At 34.7% G+C, this 13,314-nt stretch overlaps 2 protein-coding genes across 2 annotated transcripts; both read right to left on the bottom strand.

Moving 5' to 3' along the window:
• Window positions 1–1,042: 1,042 nt before the first annotated feature.
• Window positions 1,043–1,615, bottom strand: LOC107760685 (uncharacterized). Its single transcript, XM_016578775.1, has one exon. It carries the CDS (start codon window positions 1,613–1,615, stop codon window positions 1,043–1,045), a length of 573 nt encoding a protein of 190 aa, XP_016434261.1.
• A 2,115-nt stretch (window positions 1,616–3,730) lies between these two features.
• On the bottom strand, window positions 3,731–10,783 carry LOC107760689 (replication factor C subunit 2). Its single transcript, XM_016578780.2, has 12 exons — window positions 10,624–10,783; window positions 10,454–10,532; window positions 10,053–10,132; window positions 8,960–9,079; window positions 8,796–8,865; window positions 8,654–8,727; window positions 6,520–6,640; window positions 6,337–6,399; window positions 5,989–6,048; window positions 4,805–4,930; window positions 4,648–4,731; window positions 3,731–4,047 (listed from the first exon to the last, which is right to left on the bottom strand). Exons 1-12 carry the CDS (start codon window positions 10,665–10,667, stop codon window positions 3,943–3,945), a joined length of 1,026 nt encoding a protein of 341 aa, XP_016434266.1. The 5' UTR covers window positions 10,668–10,783; the 3' UTR covers window positions 3,731–3,942.
• Window positions 10,784–13,314: the final 2,531 nt, after the last annotated feature.

The raw sequence follows: 13,314 nt of genomic DNA, 5'->3' as shown, positions 1-13,314 counted from the left end.
ATTACCTTTTGTCTCTTACGTCATGATTTATCGAAGTGAAAACCGAGGGCTCATATCGTTTTTCGTCGCCTACTCTCCAAAAAACGAGGGGACTATCTATATACGGAGAAAACCGAGCTCGATGCTCGATCGAGCATATGGGGCGGTAGGCCAGGGTCGGCACATCTGTAATTGGGTAGAAATCGAAGTTACGGGTGAAACTGAGCTCGATATCGAGATTCGAAGTTCGGCATGGTCAGCCAAGATCGGAATATGATATTGTCGGACTCAAAAGCATCGTCAAAACAAGCCATCGAGACATGTTTCTAACGGCCTCGAAGAAAAAATTTCGCCAACTCATCCGATAAAGATTTGTGATTCTCACCACTAACCAATCATTATGGCATAAACCACGGGGATTAGTCAAAAAAGGAATCTAACGGTCTACAAAATCAAAGACTTATGTTTCTTATAAAATAATATCTTAAAAGGTAGATCTCCCTTAATATAAAAAGGGGACTTAGTAATTCATGGAGGGACATTGTAACATACATCAAAAAGAGCAATATACTGTTATTTCTAGCTTTGTTCATTATTCCGGGTTCAATAATATTATATCTAGTTTGAAGGGGATTAACCTCACAAGGCTTAAATTGTTCAAACTTGCGTGGTTTGCATTTATCTTTTTGTTGTTTACTTCCACATTAATCTGATTTCTCAGTTTATATCAAATTAGATAACGTATCCTTAAAATCGCGTGTAAATTCAATTGTTATCCGATTTTGCGGGTAAACAAAAATAACACCCTAAAAACAAGAAGATGTTAAAGGTAATTTTTGTATGTTATATAGTATTATGAACTTTAAGTATGAAAAACTTTTCTCAAATTAAACTCTTCACTGAATTGTAATCGAGGGAGTACTTCTCCTCACGCTCTTAACTTATTGGATCATAGCCGATCGATTGCATCACAGTGATATACTTAGGAGTACAATAGTAGTAATATTGAAGGAAATTAAAGATAGAAAAAAGAACCTTTTGTATGAATTGTGGTGTTCTAAAACTAAAAGAGAGCAAAGCCAGGCCAATCAGCATCATTCACAGGTCGTCGGGGCGATGGCTCCTGTGATGAAAATGAAAGTGAGTCATGAAAAGGAGATACAGACTTTCGACTCGACACAGACCACCGTGAAACTGTCTCTAGATCCGACATGTAATCGGGTTCGGATCCACTCTTCTGCTTCTTCTTCTTCTTCTTCTTCTCCGTTACTCGCCTCAGCAATGGGGGAGATGGGAAGCACCCATCTGCGGCAACTCCCATAGAGGGTCGGGTCATCAGATTCTGCACGTCAAACCGGTGCCTCTCCGAGCGTGCCCGTGGAGCTGAACGGAAGGATCGGGTTCGGGGCTCCGCAAATGGTGAGTGGAAATTGAACCCAGCTGCTGGTGGAGGTCTCAGCTTACGCGGGGTTTCTGGAAAGGAACGGCTCTGATTCATTGGCATTTCCTCTTGTTTGGCTAGTGGACGGTGGTGATCTGTTGTTATTGGTTCGTGTGAATGTGGGAGCTTGGGTACTCCGGGTCGGATTTCCCATTTAAATGGAATTGCTCCGGGCTGCGTAAATGAATCATCCATTTTTATTCCTTTTGAAAAATAGACTCAAACTTTCACTTACATTTTCCTCCCAAATGCATTTGAGCGTGTGTATATATATATATATATGTAGGTGGAGAAGAAATTCAAAGGAAGACTATTAATCTAAAAGACTAAAAATCATGATCAAAGGCGTAAAGAGTGGGGCTTGGTGGACTTTGTGGATATTTCAAATAATTGCATCTCATGTATAGAGAAATGGAGATTAATAATTTTTGACACTATTGGTATAATTTAAAAAATTGTACGTAATGAGTTAAAGTTATTGTTTTCTTCAGGTGATTAAATAATTTTTACATATAATTACCTTGGTAAATGATTTGTTGACATAAATATTTTTGGTAAATATAAACGTCATCCATTCACTTATTTGGTATAAATACCAAGTTCAATAATAATATCTTAGTATGCTTTTATTAAAACCTTTTCTTAGGAGCTTTCTCACTTTTGTTGATACTTACCAATTGAACAATCCTCTCTTGTACACGTGATCATGTTCAATTTCACCAAAATCGAGGGGATCATATCAATCTTATATTAGCTAAATCTGTGAGTTAAACGTATATGATAGTACCTTCTCTGTTTTCATTGCTTGTTCACTTTTGATTTGATAGGATTATTAAGAAAGTTGTTGAATATATGAATTGTTTGTTGCAAAGCATATGGGTCATGTATTGAATTTTATGTTCTTAGAGGTGTTGAATACCAAGAAAAGTGTTAAGAAATTTAAACTTGGATCTTTTAAAGATTTGGTGACATTTAGAATGTATTAGAACTTTCATTAAAGAAAACTGAAAAAACTTTTTTTTTAAAGTGAATTGACGGTGTAGGAGATAAGAAAATCCTAGATGTTTAATTGGGGATATTGACGAGAAACATTTTCTATGATTTTATACACAATACCCGATTTGAGATTTGAAATTAGGAAATAAAGCTACATTGACGTGTTGTCAATATAATTTTGTGTAGGACTTGTGGAAAAGCAAGATGATTTGAGGGCATTATATGTCTGGATTTGAATAAAAGTAATGAAATAGCCAAACGAACATTTTGTCGAGACTTTAGGCTCGCGCATGACAAGGACAATAAACAGGGCCATTCAAATCCGCCGTGAGGATTGGGAGTATTCACAAACATCACTAATACATCTCAAAATGGAGCTCTTAAAGCGGAAAAAAATCAATTTGACTTCCACACTATTGATTGAGAGTGAATTATGCTAACTATTTTGATATCAAAACTCATCTAAGCAGACCTATCGATTCATAATTGTTTGACATCCAATATGTTGAAGTTATGAGAAACAGATGAAAGGAAGTCTATTTTAACGAAGATACCATAGTTTTAATTTGCTTGAGCTGACATGAATATCGAAATTATATTCAACATGTTAAGTAAATTAATTTTTTGTTTTTGGAGAACATGCGGAATTACATATTCACTAATGTTTTCTGGAAAATGGAATCTTGAACAAGATATACGAAAAAATTAGAAAATGTCACATAAAACGTTTCTTTTTGTATAAATTGAATGGAAACCTTCCTTCTAAATTAAATAGACACCATTTTAGGACCACCGTCCAACTGTTAAATGGCTTCAGCATTCACCACCAAGTCTAAACTTGATATGACGCTGAACAAGTTAACTTAGATCATCTAATCAGTTACTGCCTGTTCATTTTTATACTGATCTATATTTGAAAGCTCTTTAATTATAACTTTTCATTTTACCCTTAATGGCAAGCTCTTACATCCATAAAAATCATAAAAATGTCATGGCATGTATAATACCACAAGTTCTAAAGATGCTTTGGTATGATATATGTGAAAGGTATTTCTTTCTTATATTAAGTTGTGTCCAATCAAATACTACCATATAAAATGAGCTTGTCGCACAAGGCTTGCCTAGTGCGGTTTACATCTTCTGTGTGGTTTGCAGGCTATTACACAGGGGGGTTTTACCCGGTGCACACAAAGTGATCACCACAGAATGCTCAACCGAAGGGCAGAGGCTGTGGCAGAGGTTGTAGCGGCTGCGGGTTTCCCCTCTTACCAAAAAAAATAAAAAGAAGCTAAAAGAATAAGAACTCGCACCATATGCTGCCACATAATTTTGCTTATACATTAATCGAACTATAGGTCAATGTGATGCATATATAAGCCGTTACTAAGTTGAAAACTTTATGAGTCAAGGATTATAACAAAGAATATAAAGCAAACCATATTAAAAGATTTCCAATACCTGTCGAGGAAAGTGACTTTACAAGAGTTGATAAGGGAATACAAACTCAACATAATCCACGTAGCCATCTAACTTTCACACGCCATGTCCTGTGGCATGTTGGTAAGTGCTTGCATTGTGGTGCTTGCAACATCGAGAAGTTGCAAATACTCATCTGCTCCATCAACAAGACACTGCAAAACAAGGGAAATCATAAGCACATTCTTCTAAATTCTTCAGCTAACGTTGTCAACTACAGTCAACATTATTACTGCACTAACAGAAAAGGCAAAGATGAACTCTAATCTAAGGGAGAACTTCAGATGACACTATCATAAATACAGAATCTGTAGCGCACAGCTAAACATTCATCAGTAGTCAGTTCTCCGAAAGAGAAAAAACTAACCAAGAATAATACTCCCTCTTGTCTCATTCTACAAGACACTAATACCATTTAGAGTCAAAACAATTTCTACTTTGACTACTACTTTTCAAACATTTTCTAAACATTTATAATAATAAAAAATAATGCGTAGGATGATTTATATACTTTGCAGGGACTTCCAAATTCCGTAGAGTAAATTTTATTTTGAAACATCAAAGGAATTTATGAATGTGCTGAGACTTAAATATTTGACCCTTGTAGTTTTAGCCCCATCATACTCTTAAGATGGGGAGAATATATATATACACACACACACGTGCATATATATATATATATATATATATACACAAAAGAGTAGAAACTATAATAATCACTCTAACAATAATAGAATAAGATGAAGAACAATAACCTTGTCTGCTTCAGCAAATTTCTTGCATATTCGTGCTTTCTGCTCATCAGAAATGCCGTCCACATCAATTACTATATCATACAACTGAAAGAAGCGGCATATTAGTACCAAATGTTGGCATAATTGAATGTAAAATGAGAAACACAGATATTGGGACCTGAGACAGCATCTGAGAAACAGGATATCCTTCTGCAATGACATTGTCCACTTCTTTGTTTGCCAAGTCAAAATTTCCACTTCTGCAAGCTGAGAATATGGCCTGAGTAACTTCATTTGGAATGACCTGATCATTGCAATTACTTGTCAGTGCCTAAAGCAAGTGTAGGACCCTAGTATTTAAGTGGGATCATGGGTGAATACTCTCCCAAGTTTCGAATAAGTGGACAAACTGGAATTGGGCCAGCTAACTCACAGATATTTCTTGGTTATAAAACAAAAGTAGAATGTCGATCCATGGATTTAGATGTGAGCTTATATGGTTAAACAACTGCGGCAACAGTTGAAAAATGAAAGAAATGAATAAATGAAACTGATCAGCGAAATCAAGTTACACTACATATGGCTTAAAATTTTGTTTTCATCCAAGGATAGAACACATAAAAATAGATTGTCACTTTATCAGACATAAGATTGAAAAGGAATATATTGCTACAAGTTTGACATATCAAATGATACAGATGTTTGCAAGATCACTGCAGGACTCCAAGAGTGATTATATTTGTAGTAATAAATAACAGGTATCAGTATGTATGCTCTAGTTTGAAGAGCATTGTTAAGAAAGTGTCAGGGTTCTGTACAGAATCTGTACTTTCAGTAAAGAGTCTGTAATTATTGACACCAATCAAAAGGATTTTATGCTGGCTTTCTTATCTAACGATATTTATAGACATTACCCAATCCTCAGAGTTTTAAAGGAATAATCAGGCAAAACCTTCCAAAACCTCTCTCTTCTCGTTCTTCAGTTTTAACTACTACTTCTCCTGTACTAGGTAAATAACTTTCACAGATCGAAAGCACAGCATTGCCACTAGTCAAAAGTTCAGATGTCAAAGAAGATGCATTCATAATAGCCTTTAGTGCAAAAGAAGAAATATTAGAACAACTCATAAAAACAACATTATTAATAAGGAGAACGTCCTAATACATCTATACTGCTACTGTGCTACATTATATATCATATACATCAAGGTATAGCAAAGGCCCAACAGCATAAATCAGAAAAGTGTCATCCCAAAGATATTGATGGATGAACGCATTGATCTTGTGGAAACTTATAGATGAACCCCTGGTTGATGTAAAGACTACAGTAAACTAAAACTACAGAAACAAATTCGAACTTACCCCAGACACACTAATCAGGTCCCTTGCCGATATGGAAGATCCAAATAACCGAGCAGCACTCTGCAGCAATTCAAAATATTACCAATCAATTTTTCATGGTTGATAGTCTTGCCAGGAAGTAAACAGATGGTAAGAAAAACAGGCTTGTCATTGGATATAATTTGTTCCTTCCACAGAACAATAGAGAAATTTTCATTTGCATTATGAAATGAGTCAAAATCGCAACATCATCCTCTGGTAGCTGAACAAGTGTCACTACAATATTGATTATGGTACTGAGCCAGCCAGTTCTTTTAGCTTCTTTTCCTTTTATTCAAAAAAATGTAGAAAGCAGAAAATTCATCTTACTTGTAAGTATGTTATAGCCCTTCGTAGATCACCTTGAGAAATGGAACTGAGAGTCGAAAGAGCCTGCAATCAGGTGAGACACTCTTATATATAGCTTAATTGCAAAGTGAAAATCGAACCATCATTTAAATGAAAGAAAGCAAACAGGTTTTATAACAAGGAATCAAGTTACTACAACCAAACCTCTGAATCTAGACTAAGACCTTCCTCTCTACAAATATGCAATATTCGGCTGCCCATTATTTCTTCTGTAAGCGGCTTGAATCTAAACTTCGCACATCTGGAAGCGAGTGGCTCTATGATCCTATACCAAAGAAGATTATTCAATTTATTACTGCTCTACATATAATGCACTCAGATCAACAACTTACCATCAAAACAAAGAAAATGGCTAACCTATCAAAAGAGAAACAAGTTAACATCAAACCACTAAGGAAGTCTTGGCTCGGGAAAACAAATTCGCCATGAAACCACCCATTATTTCATGTAGATACACAAATGGTTAAGTAAAACTTATTTGCGTGTTCATAGGTTCCTGTCAACTATGTACTGGTAAATAAGTTTTAAGAACTTCTTTCTTGTTTTAAAAAGATAAGGTTTTCTTAAATAGCATAGTGTTAGAAATTGATGATTTAAGCATTAAAGGTGGAAAAGGAAAAAACCTCATTTCTCAGTAAGGGACATGACAAGACCAGAAGGTCAGAAGCCAGCAAAGAGCATACAATAAAATTGCTCTCCATGATATATTATCAGTGACTTCTCTACTCCTCCCAAAGCTAAAAGACATTAAACAGAAAGCTTAACAGATCTCTCGAGTTTACCATGATGGACCACTTGAAAACTAAAAATATTTTTTCTTCAGCAAAAATGACTTAAGCACTCATCTCAAACCTTGCATTTATCCCAAACAAATATACACGGTAATAGATAATAAGTCAAACCACAGATGCACCTCTTTACCATCTAGCAAATCCCAAAAGATTGCACTCATGACAGTAGAGGCATCTTGTACAGCTTGAGAAACGTAGTCTCTCAAGCCCAAAAGCCATCATTGGTTGCACTAGTTATGGTTTATGTGTTTAATTTTCCTACACATATTGGTGCTCTATAATACCACAGAATAGAAAACAATGCCCTAACTAGCCGATCATATCATCATGATAAAGTTATGCCATCTTTAGGGTGAAACATTGTTATCAAAGGCTCACTTAAGACGTTTAAGCCCTGAAGCTCATAAAAGCTCAGGGAGGGCACTGCACCTTCTTAAGTTGCGCTTCAATGCAGGCAAGGCACTAGGCGTGCGCCTCATTGTCCGTGAGTTCTATCTTGAATCAAGTGGTACTAAAGAATAAATATAATCGGCAACGAGATATATTAATTGTACGGGAATGAGTTAGTTACTTTTTTCTTACATTGCAGATTTTTTTTCTTCATTGTGCCTTCTTTTACTAAAGCTCACACTTTAACTGCGCTTAAATCCCCAATAGACCTGGAGCATTTTTTAAAGCTTTTCGCCTTTGACAACCTGAAGTGTAACAATTCTGTTCCTACTCCAAACGGCCATAATTCAAACCATTCAAACAATCCAGCTTAAAGAAGATCAAACTGAATAAGAAGCAAGCCAATGCACAAATATGTAAAACCAAGAAAGAGGTCGGAACCTATTGCACTTACATACTGGCACTAGCTGCCAATGTTCACATTACAGTTACTATTTTGTCTCAAGTAATCCCCACACCATAATGCCATAAACAACTAAACAAAAAAGCATTAGCACAAGTTTTGTTTGTGACATAATTTCATCAAATGCTGCAAATAGAGAAAATGCATTTCATGCGAAAAGAGAAGGTTGATTTCATAGAGAGATACGACATACTACTTCCACTTAGCCACATTATCAACTTTCATTACTGAGCTTATTTCAGTTTTCTTATACCTAGGAGAGAAAAGGAAATAAATAGCTAAAAGAGCAAACACAATTGAATTTCACCACACTATTGAAGGATCAATAAAAGATAGAACTCCAATCTACTTGTTCTTGTTTATAAGGAACTCACAAAAGGCTTAAATACCAGCTTCCAAAGTTCTTTAATTATTTAAGATTTTGGCAATATGACACCAATTTTACAGTTGCAATAGTAGAATATATACCCCTTTTTTAAGATTTTGTAATTTAATATATATATTGATCCAACAGATCTATAAGAAAGTAAGGGAAGCTGCAAAGATTTGCATCCAAACAAAAAAAGGAAGCTGGGAAGATATAGAAGCTAAAAAATATCAGCAAGACCAAAAAAACTGCAGAATGATACCAAACCTGCTGATGTAATTGCAAATGAAGAAGAATCTTGTAACTTTTGAATATGTCTCCATAGTGCGTCGCAAGGCATTCTGCAAAAAAGCAATGTTAGGTCACATTAAATTATGTTGCTTATTAGCAAAAGTAAACAGCAACTCACTTGAGCATCTTCAGTCATTGAATCTGCTTCATCAAGGATTATGATCTTAAAAGGTGGACAGGGATAACCACTGAAATGAGTAAGGAAGATATGCTGTTAAACAACGAAGTAAAGAAGAGGCTTAAAATGTGTTAACAACTGAAGTAGACAAGACGAAAGTTTACCCTTGCCGACTAGAACCTACAGCAACAGCAGCAAAGTTCTTAATTTTCGTGCGGACTACATTGATACCACGGTCATCACTAGCATTTAGCTCCAATACCCTTGACTTATACATCTCGGGGCTGTCAAAGAAAAATTCATTGTAAGATGATATAAACACGGTATGGCAGGAAAAAGGAAACGCCTGAACAGCAGAAAGTCATTAGGCCTAAGTAGATGATTTCTCTTCAATGTCAGACAAAATATGAAATAGCCACTTGTCCATGAGAAAATGTATCCGCTAATCTCAAAAACACCCCAGGAAACTCCTCAAGGAAACCCACCAAAGAGATTCTTGCCAGGTAGAGGATTTTACCAATTGAAATGTTCAAAGATGGAAGTGCTCGCCTCTTAAACTTTTCACTGTTAGTTGACAGATTCCAGAAGAATTCACTCTAACTAGATATAGGGATTAGCAAAACCAATAGGCATGTACATTTTGCATTAATTATTTAATTAACTATTGTTTTAAATCATAAACAGAATGTGGAAATTGAATCAAGTAATCTTATCCAAATGTATTAAATTAGTCATATTTGTCTATGAATTATATAGAGAATATATATATCAAGAGGTCAAGACACCTAAATTTAGCAAAAGCTAAAATTGGCAGCCAGTAAAAGAAAAGCTAGAACTTGAATGCTTACTTCAAAAACAAAAAAGCTAGAACTTGAATGCAGGTCTTAGAAATTGAAGCTAGAATGGAGCAAGCTGTTTAAGTCTTTTCAAATTCTAGAAATTAAGTAGAAAGAAAACAATGTCCCAGAGTTCCGTTCTTACTCTGTATCGCTCTTTGGAAACATAAGGAGAGTATAATTGCTCAAAAGTAGAGGAATTTTTAAAATCCTTCAATTTTCTTCTTTTCACTTGAATTTCATATCACATTTCAGCAGAAGAACAAAATTACTTTATTTACTAAGCTAGAAACAGTGTAACATAGAAATTGATTTTCAGGAATCAGATCTATAAAAACTTACATTAGGAACTCCACCAGAACTACAAATTTTGCTATATTGACATCAACTAGAGCAAAATCCACATCAAAGGTAAACATACCCGAAAAGCTGATGGGCAATGGCGAGAGCAGTTGTCGTTTTCCCAGTTCCAGGAGGGCCATAAAACAACATATGCGGGCACTACAAGAAAAACAAACGAGGGTAATATTCAACAACAATTAGCAACCAAAACTAATTCCTAAAAGTCTACCAAAAAAATCGCAAAAAATGCTACAAGCAACTTGACCAATTAAAATAGAAATTTATGCCTATGAAGTTTTGGCCTTTTGGTCTAGGGATTTAGACACATAAGGATGCTGAATTCTGTGTGTTGACGGTGTACACTATAAATGTATTGTTAATACAAAAATTTAAAGAAAAAAAAGGGCAAAGGAAACCCTAAGCAGTGTTTAATGTGCTTAGAATAAACCAATAGAAATGGAAGACAGAAATTGAAGTTACATTAGAGGTCTCGAGAGTGTTGGTGAGGACTCGAACGACCTCATCCTGGTGTGCTACGTCCTTCACTTGCCTCGGTCGACTGCAAAATGAAGAATATTCAAAAGTTAACATATCTAAAATAAATGTCCAAAAATAGGAGTTTTTATTTGATTCGAAGGAAAAAATGTTACTATTTTTCGACCCATGGCTGAGAGCTTTGCACAACAGGCGCCATAGCTATTTCTCTCAACAGAGTATCTCTTTCTTTCCTGAAAGTGCCCTTTCCCGCTCTGAGGGCGGGAGGGGAAGAAGAAAGCTTTTTTATATGTGATTATGTAATTAGAATTTAGGCCTCAAAACGCTTACAAATTAGACTTTAGACCACAAAACGCTTACAAATTACTTAGAATTTAGGTCATAAAACGATTACAAGTTTAGTTTTTACCCCTTCTGTTCTTTTTTTCCTTTACCAACTTCATTTCTAGGGCTTCCATCCTACGAATCCAATCCAAAATGAAATAAAATTCAAGAATTGGTTGGATTTACAGTTTGGTTACCACTAAAAGATTATTAAAACTAATGGATGCGGCTTATATTCTTGTAACTTACGTAATTATATTATGCATATCGCATGAATTTTCTATGCGCTCCTTTAATTTTCAAAAAAGTCCAAAGTTTTCATAACGATTAGTCACGGCTAGTTATACATTAAAAGGTGAAATTTTAACCAAATTATTTGTTAGTTGTTAAGTTTTTCTAACAACTTACACGGCTATATAAATTGTTTGAGCTCCTTGAGGTAAAATATCATTCTAATTTCAAAGAAAATTGCTACTAGCATGTAGTTGTTTTTACGTAAACTAATGGAAGAATATTCTCCAATCTTTGAGTTATGATGTGATTATAAATTTTAATTGCGTTGTAATGTTGGTATTTACAGGGGTGGACCCACGTGTTATTAAGCGGGTTCAGTTGGACCCGCTTCACCAAAAAATAATATTGTGTATATTAGTAGTTTTCTGAGAAATATTTATAATAAAAGCATTTGAACCCACTTGATGCATGTGTGACCTTTGTAAACGGTAAAAATAGCATGGGCTAGTCAGTTTTCGGACTGGTAATTGAAAAATAGCCACCGTTTGAAAAGTCATTGAAAAATAGCCACTAGTTTGCTGCAACACGGAAAGTTCCAACATAAAATACTGGAGATTTGTGCACCTGCGTGTGAACTTCCAGCATATTATGCTGGAACTCCAGCACACGGAAAGTTCCAGCATAATATACTGAAGATTGGAGCACCTGTGTATGAACTTCCAGCATATTATGCTGGACCAGTATATTATGATGGAAGTTTACATGTAAAAAATTTGAACTCCAGTATATTATGCTGGAATACTTTCTTTATTTTGAACAGTGTTTTCGTTCAAATTTATCTTTACACGAAAAGTGGCTAAATTTCAATTACTTGGGTACTCGTTCTATGTCTTTTTATATCTTTGAGGTTGCCTCGTGTCTTAGCAATATATTTATTGTATGTTAGATAAATAAGGTAGTTATGCTTGCTCTTTTAAGTGTCGTTACTTGGCAAATAAGATAGCTTACTAGTAGTCAAGTCTTTCCCGAGACATAACAAAGTGAAGGAAACTTAGAATTCAATATTTACTCACATTCCCACGTAGTATAAAATTTGGTCGGGACCCACAGTTGTGGACCTCGAAGAGTGCCTAACACTTTCTCTTTGAGGTAATTTGAGTCATTACTCGATCTCTTGTGATGTAGACTAATCAAACAGAGTTATTTGCAAATAGGTGTCCTAACGCATCTTAAAATCGTTAAGTGACAACTCTTCTCTTTTAAGACACATTAAAAGAGTTGTCACACGTCGAAACCCGCTTTCGCGAGAAAACGGGGTGCCACAGCATGACGACTCTGCTGGGGATATTTAGGTTCTTACCATAATGGATTTTATTTCTATGTGGGATTTTTGTATGATTTCATTTCTTTTTAGATCAAATTTTTATATCCTTTTGTTTGATTTACTTTCTTATTTTATTTGTTTACCTTTATATGTGTCTCATAATTTTACTGTTTTATTTGTGGCTTTCTTTGTATACCCCCTTCTTCATTTCCTTGGTTATTTATTTTCCATAAATGTCTTTATGTAAATTTAGTTTTTTTTCATTATTTATTTAATTTATATAATATTTTTATTTTTACTTACTTTCGTATATATCTTTGTTTACTTGGTGATTATATTTTAATTTACTCTTCCTGTACATCCTCTTCTTCTTTCCCTTAATTGTTTATATTTCGATTACTATTTATTTTATCCTTTCACGCACATCCTCTTTTCCTTAGTTGTCTACATTTTATGCATATCCTCTTCCTCCTTCCATTATTTGTTTACTTTGAAGCATGCTTTGTTTTTCATGTACATCTCCTTCCTCATTTCCTTAATTGTTTATATTTCAATTACTATCTATTTTTTTCCCTTTCATGCACATCCTCTTTTCCTTAGCTGTCTATATTTTATGCATATCCTCTTCCTCCTTCCATTATTTGTTTACTTTGAAGCATGCTTTGTTTTCATGTACATCCTCTCCCTCCTTCCCTTATTTATTTATTTATTTATTTAAAAAAATGCTTTGTTTTACCTTTTTTTAACGATTTTTATGCATATCCTCTTCCTCTTTTCATTATTTGTTTACTTCGAAGCATGCTTTATTTTTTATGTACATCCTCTCCCTCCTTCCCTTATTTTTTATTTTTATTTTAAAATGCTTTATTTTGCTTTCCATGCATATCCTACCCCTTTCCTTTATTTGTTAGATTGTGTATCTACTTATTTTCTTTGCTTTTATTAGTTAACATGTTTTAACCAT

This window comes from Nicotiana tabacum, chromosome 12 (genome assembly GCF_000715075.1).
Source record: "Nicotiana tabacum cultivar K326 chromosome 12, ASM71507v2, whole genome shotgun sequence".
NCBI lineage: Eukaryota > Viridiplantae > Streptophyta > Magnoliopsida > Solanales > Solanaceae > Nicotiana > Nicotiana tabacum.
The sequence above is the reverse complement of the archived record's forward strand: the minus strand, read 5'-3'. Positions and strand labels throughout refer to the sequence as shown.